The 16,188-nt window shown below is 46.2% G+C and overlaps 2 protein-coding genes across 8 annotated transcripts in view; both read right to left on the reverse strand.

Annotated features, from left to right (window-relative positions):
- Nucleotides 1-2,550, reverse strand: part of LOC135254450 (lysine-specific demethylase 4C-like) — a 108,690-nt gene extending 106,140 nt beyond the window's left edge. For 2 of the 7 annotated variants that reach the window (XM_064334614.1, XM_064334612.1), the window contains exons 1-2: nucleotides 1,981-2,548; nucleotides 308-462 (exon numbers count right to left, since the gene is read on the reverse strand). In XM_064334614.1, coding sequence (XP_064190684.1) covers nucleotides 308-457 — 150 coding nt within the window. In that variant the 5' untranslated portion in view covers nucleotides 458-462; nucleotides 1,981-2,548. Of the gene's footprint in view, nucleotides 1-307; nucleotides 463-1,740; nucleotides 1,954-1,980 lie in introns of those variants that run through there. The other 5 variants (XM_064334618.1, XM_064334617.1, XM_064334616.1 and 2 more) reach the window with 4 other exon arrangements.
- A 901-nt stretch (nucleotides 2,551-3,451) lies between these two features.
- On the reverse strand, nucleotides 3,452-13,517 carry smc2 (structural maintenance of chromosomes 2). Its single transcript, XM_064334620.1, has 24 exons — nucleotides 13,117-13,517; nucleotides 12,599-12,748; nucleotides 12,295-12,417; nucleotides 12,167-12,205; nucleotides 11,733-11,843; nucleotides 11,606-11,650; nucleotides 11,077-11,310; nucleotides 10,551-10,700; nucleotides 10,062-10,295; nucleotides 9,632-9,791; nucleotides 9,396-9,513; nucleotides 9,015-9,153; nucleotides 8,661-8,780; nucleotides 8,296-8,500; nucleotides 7,749-7,884; nucleotides 7,228-7,352; nucleotides 6,792-6,985; nucleotides 6,493-6,636; nucleotides 5,938-6,132; nucleotides 5,282-5,482; nucleotides 4,744-4,860; nucleotides 4,390-4,550; nucleotides 4,154-4,301; nucleotides 3,452-3,841 (listed from the first exon to the last, which is right to left on the reverse strand). The coding sequence occupies exons 1-24, from the start codon at nucleotides 13,282-13,284 to the stop codon at nucleotides 3,650-3,652; spliced, it is 3,609 nt and encodes a 1,202-aa protein (XP_064190690.1). The 5' UTR covers nucleotides 13,285-13,517; the 3' UTR covers nucleotides 3,452-3,649.
- Nucleotides 13,518-16,188: the final 2,671 nt, after the last annotated feature.

Consider the following 16,188-nt stretch of genomic DNA (forward strand, 5'->3'; position numbering starts at 1 on the left):
CCACGTCTCAAACAGGGCACACTGACCACTTATTATGCAAAGACTCAGACACAGTCGCATACACACACACACACACACACACACACGCACCGCTTGTGACCATTTCCTTTTTTTTGTTCAAAACCCGCAGCTACAGTGTTAGAGACCTCACAGACACTCACAAACTGGGCTCAGCGGACACCAGGTGAACAGGAAGTATTCAGCCAATAAACTGTGTTCTTCACTGTCAAAAATACCGACCACTAGATATCAGTATAACATCAATAATGACTAGCATTCATTTCTACATGCGGGACGCCCTCCCTACCTTGGCCAGCCCGGCGCGGTGAGCTCCCAGGGACTCCATGTGGACCAGGTACTGATTGAAGTCCCTGAACTCCTCCATGGAGGGCCGAAAGGTCATGATTTTGCAGGTCGGGTTGGGAGGCGGAGGCGGATCCACCTCTACTGCTGCCATTGTGCCTGTAGTCCCAAACGTTTAAAACACAGCATATATTCAGCAAACTTGGCAAACGTAACGAAAACATATTAGGAGCAGCCAAGCGTACACTAAATCAAGAATTTAATTCAATTTCTGAAGGTAAAACACCATTAACCACAGGCTAGCATTAAATTGAAAAAAAATAAATAAAATAAAACTAGTCCATTGAAGTGAAACAGAGCATGCCTGGATGCATTTTAAGAGACATGTCTTATTTATTTTAATATTTTTAAATAATATTGTCCATCTGCTCCACTAATAACACCGAGAGTAAATTACCAGCTGCGTTTTAAATGCTGTTTTCAAAACTTCCGCCAGGTGGGACTCAAGCATCAAACATGGAGGTTCAGCACAAGTTCATGTCAGTCAGTTTTGTAAACATTACAGCCATCGACTTGATGACCAGAGAAGTGGGCAAATAAAAATGATAGATATCAGAAAAATTATGAAGCATTAAGCTGAGCCATCGCTTATATAAAGACAAACTGAAGTTACCGAATTTCTGAAGGTAATAATTTATAAGCTACCTCGAATCTTTAATTTAGCGACAGCAATCTTTCTTAGCTAACGTTAGCTACAAGTAACTTTACTTATTAGCATGCATTCGTATAAGTAACATAACCGCTACAGCAAGTGCTAGATAGTGCTAACTGCAGGCTAATGTCTGTATTCAGTTCTCAAGTGGCTACATTCTTCTGAGATTGCGTGCAATGGCAGATGAGGGTTGCACCAATCTCAATGACATGTTATGAGCTTGCAAACTTCGATGGCCAGTCCTGCTTGCCTACGCTTCGCACCCGTCATAGTAGCATCCGCATTGTTTAGCACCTAACGAGTACAGTAGGCTACATGATCTGTTGCTTGTAATGTAGCTAGTTAGCTTCTGGCATTCAGAACAAATGGCTTGCTAGCCAACTCGTTTTGCAAGATCCATCCGATTTATTTAGCCAGAAGGAACCCAAATGAACGCGTTGTACAGATTGACAACATACTAAAACAAGAAACAACAAGATTTCTGGCAGTGATGTGTCAAATGCCTTAGCAAAATTAGCTAACTTGTAGAAGCTAGAAACAAAATAACACTTCGCCCAAAGAACCATAGTGTAGCAGGCCCATTGTAAGATAACAGCAGCATGCATCCCACAAAAAACTTCTCCATTTCCCCGATTCCTTTCTCATTACTGACGACAAATACCCCTTTTTCTGCTTGAAGCACGTCCCCCAAATCACTCAGCAAATACGTTCCGAAAAGAACTTACGCTGCTATTGCAGTTCTTGTAGGCCAATGTGGGACCGTACTACAAACGATTACATTTCCACAACACTACGTTGAAATATTGCCCGTCATGCAATTGTACACGGTTGCAAGTATTTTTCACTAACCGGTTTACATACGGCAGACTGGCGAGTGAACAGCTATAGAATATACCGGCAGGTTTTGTTGGGGGAAAATGGGCAGCCTGTTAAGGATATGCAGTTACCACGCCGATTTAACTTACCCTGGGATGTATGAAATTGTTTTTTTTATTTTTTTTTACATATATGCTACGGTACCAGGCTTTAAACCTAAATCCAACGTGACGTCACATCTGTCTGCTACAGAAGGTAAAACCATGACGTTACAGGGCCACAGTCACGGATGCCCTTTTCCTTTCCGGAAAAATAAAATGAAAGCTCTAAAAATGAGCATCGTTAACACAAACACATCTCTAAGAAAATAGAAATAGCCATGACTACTACTGCTGGTGAGGAACCAGCCCATCTTGGAACAAACACGGGAAAAAGTTAACGCGATTGTAGGAAAAAGCCAGATGCCAGCTTGAATCTTTGTCCCCCAAAATCACGGCGAAACGATAACAATTCGGCCATTCTGACTGCAATCCAAATGCGACAGCTCCGATCTGGCGCTGGGTCAAGTTAAAGTCCTTTCCCTTGGTTAATGACAGCTTTCCTGTTCTCTCCCAACTGCTTCTAGAACGGACAGCAACGGAGAGTAGGCGTGTTTGAGTGTGTCGTGCTGCATGAATTGTGCGCAGACATTCTGATCTGAATCTCATGATGATCGGCCAACTCTGCGAAGAGCGAAGCGGCATAGCCATCCGCATGATTTAAGAATCAATGTACCCCCACAAATGTTTTCAAACAACATAATCACGTGTGCGCTTCTAGAGCCTCGTAGGATATTATGGTTCGGATCTGCTGTCTCCACACGGACATCGTTCAAGCCTTAATCTTTAGAAATCAGCATGTATGCCGTTCTAGGCGAGCTTTGCAACTAGATTAATGTTTTAGTATTTCACCTCCGTTGATTGATACTACAGGCAACGCTTAGTTTGCAGGTGTTAAAACTATTTTTTTTTTTTTTTTTAATAAAAAGGTTATAGCCATTATAAATACAAGAACGTACAACGAAACCAGCCTGATTTTGTTGGTTACATTCCCAGTCATCTAAACCGTACGATCAAAAGGTGGGAAAAAATTATCAAGAGTGATTGACACTGTCCATGGTGCTGATCTTGTTGGGCTAACACAATAATGGTTTGTGTTGCGCCGAACCAAAAACCGGAAACTCGCCCTTGTAAACCCGCGCTATCCAGCAATAATTTCGCAAGGTACATCAAGTTTGGGAACCCGTCCAAATTCGCCGCAACACCACTTGAAGGCTACGAGAACATCTTAACATTTGATTATATAAGATTATACGTAAAGGCCAAACTACTAATTGAATCTTCAGTGAATATTAAATTATTTATTATTCGTATGAAAAGTCGATTCAACCAAATGAATGCTTCAAGCTCGATCTGTAACCTTTTGGAATTGGTCACTAAAAAGTACAAATAAACGACTTTATATTGTGAATGAAAGTAATGAACCTCCAGCGTCAGTGATACTGAGCAGTGCCCATTCCTGTTATTTCTAATGACAAAATCATTACAGCAACAAGCAACATTACAGCAACACAGAAACAGATTTTTGTTTAGGCTCTCCAAATAAGTGGTTTTATTTAGGATATACAGACATTTAAAAAGACAAAGAAAAAGCAGACAGTGCGCTTTTCAAAAGCTTCAGTTAGAAAAAAAACTACAGGACTACTGAATCACCAGTGACATATAAAAATATCTTAAGCTCATCACGCAGACAGACAGACATTTATAGATGGTGCAGTATTCAGTTGGCCATGGCTTGCTTGTGCCGTTTGTCCTTTAGTTTGGACTTGTCCTGTCCTCTGTGGCCAGGAACACTGCCACCATTTTGGCTCTGTGTGGTTCTGGACACTGTGGACACCCCATCCACAAACTTGGTCTTGAACAGGACATTGGCATTCGTGAACATTCCATCTTTTAGGGAGACCACAACAAACTGGAACGGTAAGAGAAATAAAAATAAAATCAGCATTCAGATCTAAATGGTGAGTCACTCTGTGAAATGCAGTACTTGAGGCAGAGGGTACTGTAAAAGCAGTCATGATCAGTACTTACCTTCCAACATCACCAGACAGGACAATTGACATTGTGATATTTATGCAGCGCCCATCAAAGATAACAGTGATGTAAGTAGAAGGTAAGGTAAAGTAAGTAAAGCAGGTAGATCACAAAATGCAAGACCAGGTCTCATATTCGTACAGCATCACAGGTTAGGACTACTGATGTGCCCACGGCGACGCCCCAGCACCTGTGAGTGTGTGAAGTGCGTGCGCAGCATCTGGCCGATGTTCTGCGTGTGGGACAGGTCCAGCGCGGCGTCCACCTCGTCCAGGATGTAGATGGGCGCGGGTTTGAAGAGCAGCATGGCCAGGATCAAGGACAGCGCCACCAGAGACCTGCAGGGGGCGCAGCGGTTAGCGACGCACGCCCACACCCCATGCCCCCCTCGCCGCGACGGGCGGCTCACCCCGCGTGGGCACTGACCTTTGACCTCCGCTCAGCTCAGTCAGGTTCTCCTTCCAGGTGTTGCCCAGGGCGACCTTGAACTCCAGACCGTCCAGGACCCCGCGGCCTTCTGGGGGCACCAGACGGGCGTCGGACCCCGGCAACAGCGTGGAGAAGATGGAGCCGAAGTCTTTGTTCACCTGGACGGACGGACAGACGGACACACAGTGAACCCACAGCCACCTGAACACTGGAGCACAGCACACATGACTCTTAAATGAAGGGCCTGAACAATGTGTGTGTGTGTGTTAACACCCCCACAGCCTGGCTGGACACTCGTTGGTGAGCATTAACCCTCCTCTGTGGGCAGCTTGGTAAAAGCCAGGTTGATACCTTCTTCCAGGCGATGTTCAGAGCCTCGTTTTTCTTCTGATCCAGCTCCTCGATGGTCTTCAGGATCTTTGACTTGTCGATCTCCACAATTCTCTTCTTCTTCATCAGATCATTGTACTGAGAGGAGAGCAACAAACAACCTTGTTTTATACCGAATTAACCTACAAAAACATGTACAGGAAACCACCAAGATCCACAAACCTGGTTTAACAGTACCATTAAACAAGGCATTTCAGTAAATATCCAGCTAAAGTTCAGAGGTGGGAGATATAAATACAGGAAGTAAAAGTCTTCCCGAATACTTCCAGGCACCTGGATTTGCTAATTAGCACGATCCTTCAGCCAGGAGGAAGAACTAATTAATGAAATCAACTGGCAGAGTCGATGGGCGGTAGAAATACAGGACAGGATTTTTACTTTGTGACCCCGGGCGTCAGACTTTTCTGCTAATGCTATTTACATTACACCTACAATTTGTATCCCGGTTGTACACCGAACTGACGCCGTGGAAACGCAAGGAAAGCAGTCTGAGACGGACCTTCTCCTCGGCCTGGCTCAGCATGTTCATGGCCCTCATGTTGACGTTGCGCTCCAGCTTGGCCTTGGCCTCCTCCAGCTTCTTCAGCCTCTGGCCCGCCTCCTTGGGGTTGTTGGCCTTGAAGTCGTAGGCCGTGTTGGGCTGGCCGAACAGGTGCCTCTCGGGCGCGATCCAGTCGTTCTCCGCCAGCATCCGCCCCACCTGCCCGAGAGAGAGAGAGAGAGCGAGCATTCAGGACAGCCGCCGACGCGAAGCGGATTCCCTTGGACATCTCAGATGAGTCGTGGTGGATAGTATAGCTGCCTACAATTAATCCGTCGTTAGCTCAGCCACAAACTGAACTCATCGTTAGCATGGTGGTTAGCACAGCCGCTAGCACTGAACTCATCATTAGCATGGTGGTTAGCACAGCCGCTAGCACTGAACTCATCATTAGCATGGTGGTTAGCACATCCATTAACAGGAAACTCATTGTTAGCGTGGTGGTTAGCACAGCCGCTAGCAGTGAACTGATCGTTAGCATGGTGGGTAGCACAGCCGCTGAGTGGTAGTTAGCACAGCCGCTAGCAGCGAACTCATCGTTAGAGTGGTGGTTAGCGCGCCTGCCTCTGGCCCAGCAGCCCCGCGGTCGCGGCGCTAGCGCCCCCGTGTCGTACCCGCGCGGCGGCGTCGGCGCTGTCCTTCTTGTGCTTGCTGATGTTGTGCTCCAGCTCCTTGATGCGCAGCTGCGCCTCGTTGTTCTTCTCCCGCAGCCCGTTCACCTCCGCCGTCTTCCCCTTGATCTCCCGGTCCTGCGCCATGATCACCTCCTTCTGCTTGGACAGCTCCTCCTGAGCCTTCTTCACCGCCTCCTGGGAGTCAGAGGAGGAGGAGGCGCGAGGGGAGTCAGTGCTACACCCCCAAATTACACCGTCCCGACACCAGGACCCGTACACACTTATAACACCAAGGCAATTCAGATTAAAGCCGTTTTCTGAGCGCTTTCCTGATATGGAAATAGTCAGCTGCACAGCCCTGAATTTCACTTCTCACTGAACCTATTAACTCATTACTAACCCATTACAAACTGTGATAATTGTGTGTATGCGTGCGTGCGCTTGTGTGTGTGTCAGACAGGACAGCTGTGTGTGCATTGGTGTGTGTACATGCACACGTGTGTAACAGGTCAGTTGTGTGTGCATGTGCACATGTGACAGGCCAGCGGATCTGACCTTGCTGCCGGACACGTCGGCGGCCATGTTGTCGATCTGCTCGCGGAGCGCCTTCACCGCCTCGTCCACCGCCTCCACCTGCTGCTGACAGCCCTCCTGCTCCCTTCTCAGCTCCTCCAGCTCCAGAGCCAGCGCGTCCGCCTCCTGGGGGGGTGGGGGGTTGGGAGCGGCCCGTTAGAGAGGAGAACCGGCATCACCAGCATCCATGTATAAGCATGAATGTGCATACACGCACGCACACACTCACACAGGCGTTCACACATACACACTCTCACACACTGACGCGCACACACACACACCTGCTGCTTCTCCTTCAGCTTCTTGTTGAAGGCGTCGGCCTTCTTCTTGGCGGCGTCGAGTTTCTGCCGAGCGGCCTTCAGCTCCTTCTCTCGCTCCGCCTCGGCGTTCTTCATCTTGTTCTCCAGCACCCTGAACTTCTCCTCCGCCTTCTTCTGCACCTCCTTCGTCTTCTTCAGGGTCTCCTCGCTCTCCTCTGCGCCCCAAAACCGCACGTTAGACTCACTGGACCCTAAACACCGCCCTGCCCTCGCCTTCGCCAAAACTAACCTAAACATGGGACTTTTCCCCCTGTTTTAAGCGATATAGGCCACAGGTATGAATAAAAAGACTGACTAAGAAAATTAAAGATAATTCTATGGTATTATCTAAATTAAGTACATCACTGCTGACTTAGACCAGGGCTGATTAATCTGAGGGACGTTTGTGTGCAGTTACCAATGGTCTTGCGAAGAATCTGTAGCTCCTCCTCCTGCTTGTGATAGGAGCTCTGCTGCAGCTTGACCTGCAGACGCTCCACCTCCTCGCATTTCAGGTCCAACTGCTGTTTCAGCTGCCGGTACCTGTAACGATCAGCAGGGGGCGCTGTAGACTTCCGGACACATCATCAGAATAGCATTGCAGAATTCGCTGATTATCACCCAATTACAATTATTTTGCAACAATTATTTTCTAGTTTTACCTCACATTTAATATTTTAAACTGCATTCAAAATACAATGACTTGTTCTGCAAATTACTCAACAAGTAGAATGAGCCCCCAAATCAGAATAGGATCACTTTATTTAAAAAAATCATTTTTTTAAGCCTCTATACATAGAATCTATACATCACACAACTCCATAAATAAATGAGCACAGGTCTAAAGCTGTTAAAATAAGGGAGCTTGCGAGGGGTTAATTTAAAGGCAGGGACGTATTTGGCCTCCCTGTGAGCCACAGGGGGATTGAAGGCACTTACTTGTCAGCCGTCCCTTTAAGGCTACTCAGGTCCTTCTCAACAGAGCGCAGTTCCGTCTCCTTGGCCTCCAGGTTGTCCTGGACGTCCTTCAGCTCCTGAAGCTTGGACAGCACGGAGGCGGTCTGCGCTCGGGCTCCTGGGAAACGGAGGCAAACAGGCCCCCCGTCAGTCCTGCTGCCGGCAACATGGGGATAGCCAGCCACCCTACTGGCAACGCTAACAGACGCTAACAGGCAATATGTCACAGGATTAACCTTACATCCTGACACATCTCTCAGTAAGAAGAAACTACTCAGTATGATGCTGCATTTATTTTACAAAGAAGTCAAGTCTGTTCTGGCAAAGCTGCTGTGTAAATGCTGATGGTGTACAAATGCTTGGTGTGTCCAGCCAGACTCTTTCCCTGAGTTTGACCACGTCATACCAGCCCAAATGACATGGGTTAAAGCACTATACTGCATCTGTGGTACAACGAATTTTGGTTAAACCACAAGAACCGGTCAATTCCATAACACCATTCCAAACGAGCCGTCCGTCAGCGCCTCACCTCCGCTGAGGGTCCCCTGGGGGTCGAACACGTCCCCTCCCAGCGTGACCGTCTTGGTCATGACCCTCTTGTCGAAGGTGACCTTCTTGGCGTTGTCCAGGGTGTCGCAGACCAGCGTGGTGCCGAACACGTACTCCATGGCCTTCCGCAGGTCCGACTCGAAGCCCACCAGCGACAGGGCGGTGTGGACGTTATCAGCCCCGACCTGGGGGACATTCAAACATGAGCGCTGAAAAGGAACCAGAGACCGGCCTACCGAAAACAGAACCCAGGGAAAGGGCTTGTTTGTCCCCATCATGCTCCTGACTGGTAAAAATATATTTCTAAGCTGGATTTAAAAATGTTCTTGTAATGGAAATCCTTACCAGATTTTTTGCGGTCTTCACAACGTTGTCGTTCAAGGTTCTGGCAGAAATCTTGTTCAGGGGAATGATGGTGTATCTGCGTTTGAGTTCGCCCTTCTCCAGGATCTTCTTTCCTGTAACCTAGGAAGTGCCGTTTGGGCAGGGACAGAATTCACTTAAAACCCTTACAGGACAATACTAAAGCAACTGTGGCATTTCCTACATTAATAAAATTTTAATTCTGAAATCACTGGAAAGTATCCTTTCCCTCTTAGTAGTAACTACAGTCCAGTTCAGTACTTGAGTTAACTGAGACTGATTTTTTTTTTTTTTTTTTTTAGACAAAGTCTGACTTAAAGAACTCCTGGCGCTCACCTCCGTGTCCACCACCACATTGTAGAGACGGCCCCCGGCCACCACCTCCAGTGCAGTGGCGTTGGACACGTCTCCCACGGAGATCAGGTTGGCAACCAGGCCTTTGACTTTGCTCCTGTCCCAGTTCTTCTCCGGGTCTCTGGAAACGGAGGAACACAAGTGCATGCTGGGTACGCCAACGCCTCATGACATACATGGTGAAATACCAAGGAAAACAAAGTCTTCTGCCAAGTACATAGGTCTGTGAGTTTGAGCTTCAAAAACAAGAATTGTATTCACAACAAAAATACAAGTATCTAAACCATTTTTCAAAGGCAGGAGACAAATGGACTGTGGTATTAATGATAAGTGAGGGGGAGGGAATATTCAGTGAACATTTACGTGTATTCAAATCTCAGATTGGGGAACTTGGCCATCATGGATTCGTAGGTCTCCCTCAGCTGGGTGGCCTCACGCAGCAGCCTCCGCCTGGTCTCGATCAGACCCTCCTCTTTTCCATCTGGGGGGGCATAAACACCACCAATCAGAACCGAGAAAAGGGCGAAACTGCAGTGCATCGTGGGTAAGACTGCAGAGCGTCGCGGCTGAGGGGCGTGTGCTGGCGGATCAGGCCCCACCTTCGTAGTTGAGCTTCTTCATCTCGGCCTCCAGCTTCTCCTTGCTCTTCTTCACCGCCTCGAAGGCGTCCTGGTCCTTCTTGTAGCCGCTGTCCATCTTCTTCACCTCCGCCTGCTTGGTCTTCAGCTCCTGCTCAGCGTGCTTCAGCTTCATCTGAGCCTATACAGAAAACAAAATAAATAAAAACGCAACATCAGCCATGCCATTAAATTTAAGACATTTCTCATGCTGGTCCCATGCGAAGTCTTCAATACTGAAGCATCACCACAAGTTCTCATGGAGTCTTTGTCATAAAGCTGACACTCTTGATCTTCTGAGCCTTTTCTCCATGTTACACCAGATATTAATGGACATAATTACAGCACCTACTTCAACAGTCCCACCAGAAAAGTGAACCTGCAGCTCCCAGGCTGTTTGCAGAGAGCCCACCTGCTTGGCCTCGGTGTCGGCCTTGCTGATGTCGTTCTTGCAGGTCATCATCTGGCCGGCCAGCGTGGCCTCCTCTCCGTCCTCATTGGTGGAGAGGCCGGCAGACACGGCGTTGAAGTGCTGCTGGGCGGCGGCCAGGGCCTCCGTGTCCTTCTGCCCCTCCTCCTGGACGCTGCGCAGCGTCTCTGCCATCTTGGCCACCTCCTTCTCCTTCGCCGCCATCACCTTCTTATCCTGGGGGTCAGCAGAGGCAAATTAAATGCCATACGCCCCTCTCCCAGCCAATCAATATCACAGTTAGGTAAGAGTAAGCAGTTAAAGCATCCACGACAATTTCAATGATAACTCTGATTTGTTGGAGAATTGCACCATAAAATAACTTTTTTTTTCGAAAAACAACAAAAATGAAAGAATGACAGCATCACCAAAAATTCTCTCATCACTTTTCTACAGGATGTAGACCAGCAGGAAAACACAGCCAGCCCTCACCTCCTCCATGCTCTTGACGAGCTCCTTGCGCTTCTTGGTCTCCTCGTTCAGGTTCTGCTTCTTCAGGTCCAGGGCGCTCTGGGCCTTGGCGTCCACCCTCTGCACCTCCGACAGCGCGTCCTCCAGGGCCTTCAGGACCCCGCCCACATCCTGCGGGGAAAAACACGAGCCGTGATGTCACAGGCTACGTTCCCTCTAGCAAAATCACAGTGACATCACAGGCTGCATTCATTATCCCCAGGGGTGGAAATCCAGGGGTCAGAAAGTGAAAGGTCTTCCGTGCGTTTCTTCTACTCGTGAACCCAACCAGCTGATTTCACAGATTAATTCTACCCCCAGGCAGAAGAATTGCGCCAATTAGCAAATCCAGGTGACTGGAACACAATACTGGAGAGGACTTTTCCTTTCTGGGCCTGGATCTCCCACCTCAGATTATCCCGGGATCAGCAGCCTGACAGGGCATGCAAATAAGTGGATGAAACGCTGTGGATTCAGCGTCGTTTGGGCACGTTTCGGGCCGCGGTACCTTGTCTCTCCTCTTCTCCAGCTCCTGGATCTCCTGCGACACCTCCTTCGCCCTGCGCTCGTTCTCCGCCATGCCCTCCTGCAGCTTGCCGATGTCGTCCTGCATGCCCTTCAGCTCGTCGGCGGACTTGGCCTTGGTCTCCTCGGCGCACACGAACAGGTAGGCCACGTAGAGCCGGCTCAGGTGCTCGATCTCACGCATCAGCTTCTGGTACTCCAGGTACGAGGAGCGCTCCTGCGGGAGCGAGCAGACCGCTCGTTACAGACACACGCGTGAGCCACGCTACGGGACCGCTACCCATAAAGCCCAGCGACAAAACATCTGCTCTCGCACATTACACCCGCAAGTAAGTAATATTAACTTGTCAATACACTCTTAAAATTTTTTTTTTTTTTTAATCTTCATCTTTCACACTCTGCAAGCATAAACCCATTGGCCAAAATAAATAAAAAGCTTGATAGAAATAATATATTTTTTTAAAAGGCTTCCAACAGCAAGATATAGAAGTAAACAGACAAATGAAACCTACCTCCTTCAGCTTCTGAAGAGTGGGTGTGATCTCCTCTTCAAGGATCTAAGGATAAGCAGGGAGAGAGTGGTCAGACGTGGCAGTGGGTACAGATCAAACCTCTACAGCGGAGGACGCGGTTTCTCACCGTCTGGATCTCCTTCAGTTTGGCCTCCTTCTTCTCGATGGTCTTCTGGGCGCTGATTTTTTTACACTCGTACATCCTGGTACCGGCTGCCTCCTCGATCATGGCCAAGATCTAACAGGCAGAGAGCATATTACTGTTGTTGTTATTCTCAGTCCTCAGGTAGGTGCCCTTTCTCCAGGGCAACTCAAGAACACGGAAGACTGGTGCAGAGAATGCCAACAGAATACACAGAGTACTGCACAGAACACTCCACACACATACTAACCAATTACACGATGTCAGGATAAAAAACATCACTCAAACTGCATCATGCACTCAGCCTCCTTTATTATTTATACATCATGTACCATTATGTTTTCCTCTGTTCATACTAACAGCCAAAAGGGACAGACTCATTCGGCATTGAAAACAGTATGATTTACAAAGGTTCTCACCTCAGGTGGTTTCATGTTTAGGACCTTGGTAATTCTCCCCTGGGGGAAAACATTTTAACAGTTTCAGAATAAATTGTGCGACGAGAAAACGTTCAACACAAATCCTCTGCTGCATATAATGTGCTTACCTGCATAATGAGGAAGTGCGGGTTGTTTACGTTCAGTCCCACAGAGCAAAAGAGGTCCTGCACACGAGTGTTGTTGGCGTTCATGCCATTTATCAAATACTTGTTCTTTCCGCCTATAACTACCTTTAGGGTGCAGAAAGGAGACCGCATTATTATTCAAGCATAAACATGCAACTTAAAAACCAAGATATCTTGTATAGCTACGTGTCGTCATGTCTTGATTTCTATTCACTAGCTAAGTGGACAAGTTACGAATGTCATTAACGTTGCATAAAATACTTATCGGCAGTTAGTTTTAACGTACCTGTCTGGTAACGGTGATTTCATCGTGCGTTTCAAACCCGAGGGGGCTCTGCTTCTTGTCAGAGTTGTCGAAAGTAATTGAAACAGTCGCTTTGGTGATTCCGGCTTGGCCATTTTTGTACACCAAATCCTGGAGATTTGACGCCCGCACCTAATTTTACAAATAAGGATTCAGGTTGTTAGCAGTTAGGTTATAGGAATTAAGGTGTTTACTTACTTCACAGCATCAGGTAACGGTGTGAAAGGCTAACGTTAACAAAGTCTATCAATTTGAATTGGCCGCCTAGTCAATAGCCATCTACGTATTTTTACGATGTGGGTTACCAATTTATCTCGCGAGCTAACTTAAGTTAAATTAGCTAGCTACATTAACGCAGCTCGATAAAACAAGCCAGAATTTAGCTAGCTAGCTGGCTGAATCGGCGTGCTATCCAGCCTACGCACTTTTCATTTCAAGTTTTAGCTAGCGTTCCTGATGATTACACACACAAGTTAGAAACTAGCTAACCGCTAGCTTACCTGTGACAGGTTAGAGATTCCGAGCAGAAAACAGATTGAATCCAGTATATTTGATTTCCCACTGCCATTCAGCCCAGTAATGGCATTGAAAAGAGGATCAAACCCATTGATTTCCGTCCTCTGGGCGTAAGATTTGAATCCCTCTATGATGATAGATTTGATATGCATCGTAACCCGCAGCCCAGTAGCTAAAACAAAGTAAATAAAAATCCAGAGCACGTAGAATCGCTTAGTGATCCTTCCTGGCTGACTTAAAATGAAGATTTATTTTTTAAATTAGCCTTGACAACAAGAAAGCAAGTATCTCCGACTGCAACTTACAGTCACAGTTTTTTAACTTAAATTTTGGCGCCAGGCGACCGTTTCGCTTCGCCTGTACGTCGTTTATGCGACTTGCGTGACGACACCCAAATGAAAGATCACGATTGGTCCGTTTGATTTGTTTTGAGTCGCTTTCTTATTACGCTCACACGACATAGAAATGCAACTAGCTGTCATTCTATGTGCAACCTATTTTTCACAGTCTGTGTGCAACTTCCCAGTCTTCTACTCTGTTCTTGTGCTCGTTTTATTTTCCTGGTTTCAAAACGACTTGTAACTTTGAGAAGTGACATAAAGTAAGATTTAACCCCCGTGGATTTGGGAGTTATAACTGACAGAGCGCGGAGGTTCAGAAATAAAGCTCATTTTAAGTACACAAAACCTTTTTTTTTAAAAAAAAACAACAAAAAAAACGGGGAGGCAGGATGTGCTTGAGTTTATTGTTTGTGTATGTAACAGATAAGCAAAAATGCAGAGGAAAATTTGGTTTTGCAAGAAACTTATTGGAAGACATTAAGTGGCTGCAGAACATGCTCATTTGAAACAAAACATCTGATTTTCAATAGGTTCCCCAGGCATTTCCGATTCAAACCACCTAGGGGCGCTATAACCATGTAGTTCAAAGTGACTTATTTTTCCTTAGGCAAGGAGGGTACAGTAACAGATGGGGAAAATGCAAGCTTTGTGCTTTACTTTCACCTTTTGACATATCTGATATATGCTTGTTAATTTTGTTTTATATGCATTTATTTATTTGCTTTCATTTCAGGCTTCATATTAAAGTATTATGTTTCCCCCCCTCCAAAAAAAAAAAAAATATCACTGTAGTTTAGATTCTGTCCTTGGCAATGAAAGTGATATTTCATACAGTGCTTCAATGGCCACTGGTTTTTGTCACATTTATCACAGCAATATGTATGTGAAATGCATTTCATTATACCAATGCACACAGCCCTGTCAAAGCAGTTCTTCTAGACCCTAAACCGTCATGCTTTTTTTTTCTTTTTTCTTAAACACTCAGAGAAATCTTGTCAGTTTTTTTTTTGTTTTTGTTATTGTACATCAAAATTATTACAAAAGTTATTTTAAATGAATAAAACTCATCAGTTATTCTGCAGTCTAATGTTCTAATGACATTGTACGTTAGCTGCTGTCCTCTTCAAAGGGAATACCCAAATAAGGGCTCGAAAGTAATGTCAGAAGAGAAAGGAAAATGGAGGGAAATTTAAAGTCTCTTGCGTGTGTATTATGTTTGAAGTTATTGATTAGCGTGCCTGACTCCATGTGTCTTATTTGAATAAGGAAAGGAGTAGCATAAAAGCAGTTTTGCTACCTTGGTCGTTAGCACACAATTAACACACAGACACTGTTGCATTATCATCCGAGAGCAGCAGTGATCAGTGGAATCACCTCTGAGAAATCTCGGAGGCACCTGAGGATGTATGTGCTGGAACACCAATGGGCCCAGCTGGCGAATTAGCAGAGATCTGCTGCTGCGTAAATATGCAGTCATCAGCTCTACAAACAGAAGGCATGTTTGCAGAGAATCGGTTCAGGTGGGAAGCTTGTGTGGAGTAATTCTAGATAGCTGTGAGCTTAGGTGGGTGTATCTTATTAGCACGGCCTATTTTTACCCCGTGATTTACACAAGTCTTTCTGGGTGTTTTTCTTCTCTCTATTTTTTTTTTTTTTTAAGGATATATGGAGGATGGGAGACTGTTTACGCTTAAAAAGGAAACAATATTGTGCAAAAAGTGAGGCTCTCAGCAGGAGTTCAGACAGCCTGGATATTATCACGGGTACCCTAAAAAAACAGGGCATAACTTCCAAGATAAACATGTGGCCTTATAATTAGTATTTATTTGGTGCTGTGTACAACAGTAGTAGAACACATGCAACAACAATAGGTGCTTCAGATTTTACTTTAAGGATAGAGCCTATATACGCACAATAATTAGCACATGCTTTTGTATGTTTTCTGTATGACTTGCTATGTGGCAATGCGTGCATAATTGAGTACACTGAAGCAGTTATGCAATGAAATTTGCAGGACAGATCAAAAGAGCAGCTTCCCCAGCTTCAGCTTCACACTTCTGAGGCAGAGAAAACAGGGGTCTCATTTACGCGTCTGATAACTCCAGCTTCAGGTGCCAAGGAGGCAGTGCAGCGGACATGCAAAACCACACTCTTAACCATTTGAGGTGTGAGAACACAAATATGCTATTAGAATTTTCTTGGCTGAACATTCTAATGCTGATGTCACAATCACTGCTGGTAATTGACAGCAACGGAGTTCTAGAACACTGACTTCGAATTTTCAGAGAACATTCCAAATAAGAAAAGAAAGTGCTCTTCAAAGGGTTAAGTGCAGTCAGTCTAAGTGCCCTCCTGAACACACAAGTGCCCGGGAGTGCTCACTTAAGCAGGTTCTGGGGATGAGAGCAATTTCATGTAAAAACGGGAACGCACTTCTATTTCCCAGCCCTTCATCTAGGAAGAGTGGCCACGGTCCCATCAGTCGATTAGCCGGCAGTCAATGCTAATCGAATAAAAGGTCCACCTCCGTAACCACAGCAACCTTTGAAGTCTTCTCTCAGGTCCATGTATTGCATTTATGCACAGCAACTACACAGAGAATGGCCTAGATGAGCAGTGACCTCTAAGATTGCCCAAGCATGCAACAGAGGACAAGAATCATCCTTCACCATCCTCTGTTTGAGCCCACGGGGGACTGCGGCAACCGTGACCGCT

The sequence above is a fragment of the Anguilla rostrata genome, chromosome 5, assembly GCF_018555375.3.
Source record: "Anguilla rostrata isolate EN2019 chromosome 5, ASM1855537v3, whole genome shotgun sequence".
NCBI classification, from domain to species: Eukaryota; Metazoa; Chordata; class Actinopteri; order Anguilliformes; family Anguillidae; genus Anguilla; species Anguilla rostrata.

Coding starts and splice junctions, on each gene's coding strand:
- smc2 (XM_064334620.1), bottom strand. CDS start 13,284: ATGCATATCAAATCTATCATCATAGAGGGATTCAAATCTTACGCCCAG. Junction 7,353..7,748: donor CTTAAAGGGACGGCTGACAA/GTAAGTGCCTTC, acceptor TGATCGTTACAG/GTACCGGCAGCTGAAACAGC. Junction 6,133..6,492: donor CCGACGTGTCCGGCAGCAAG/GTCAGATCCGCT, acceptor TCTGACTCCCAG/GAGGCGGTGAAGAAGGCTCA.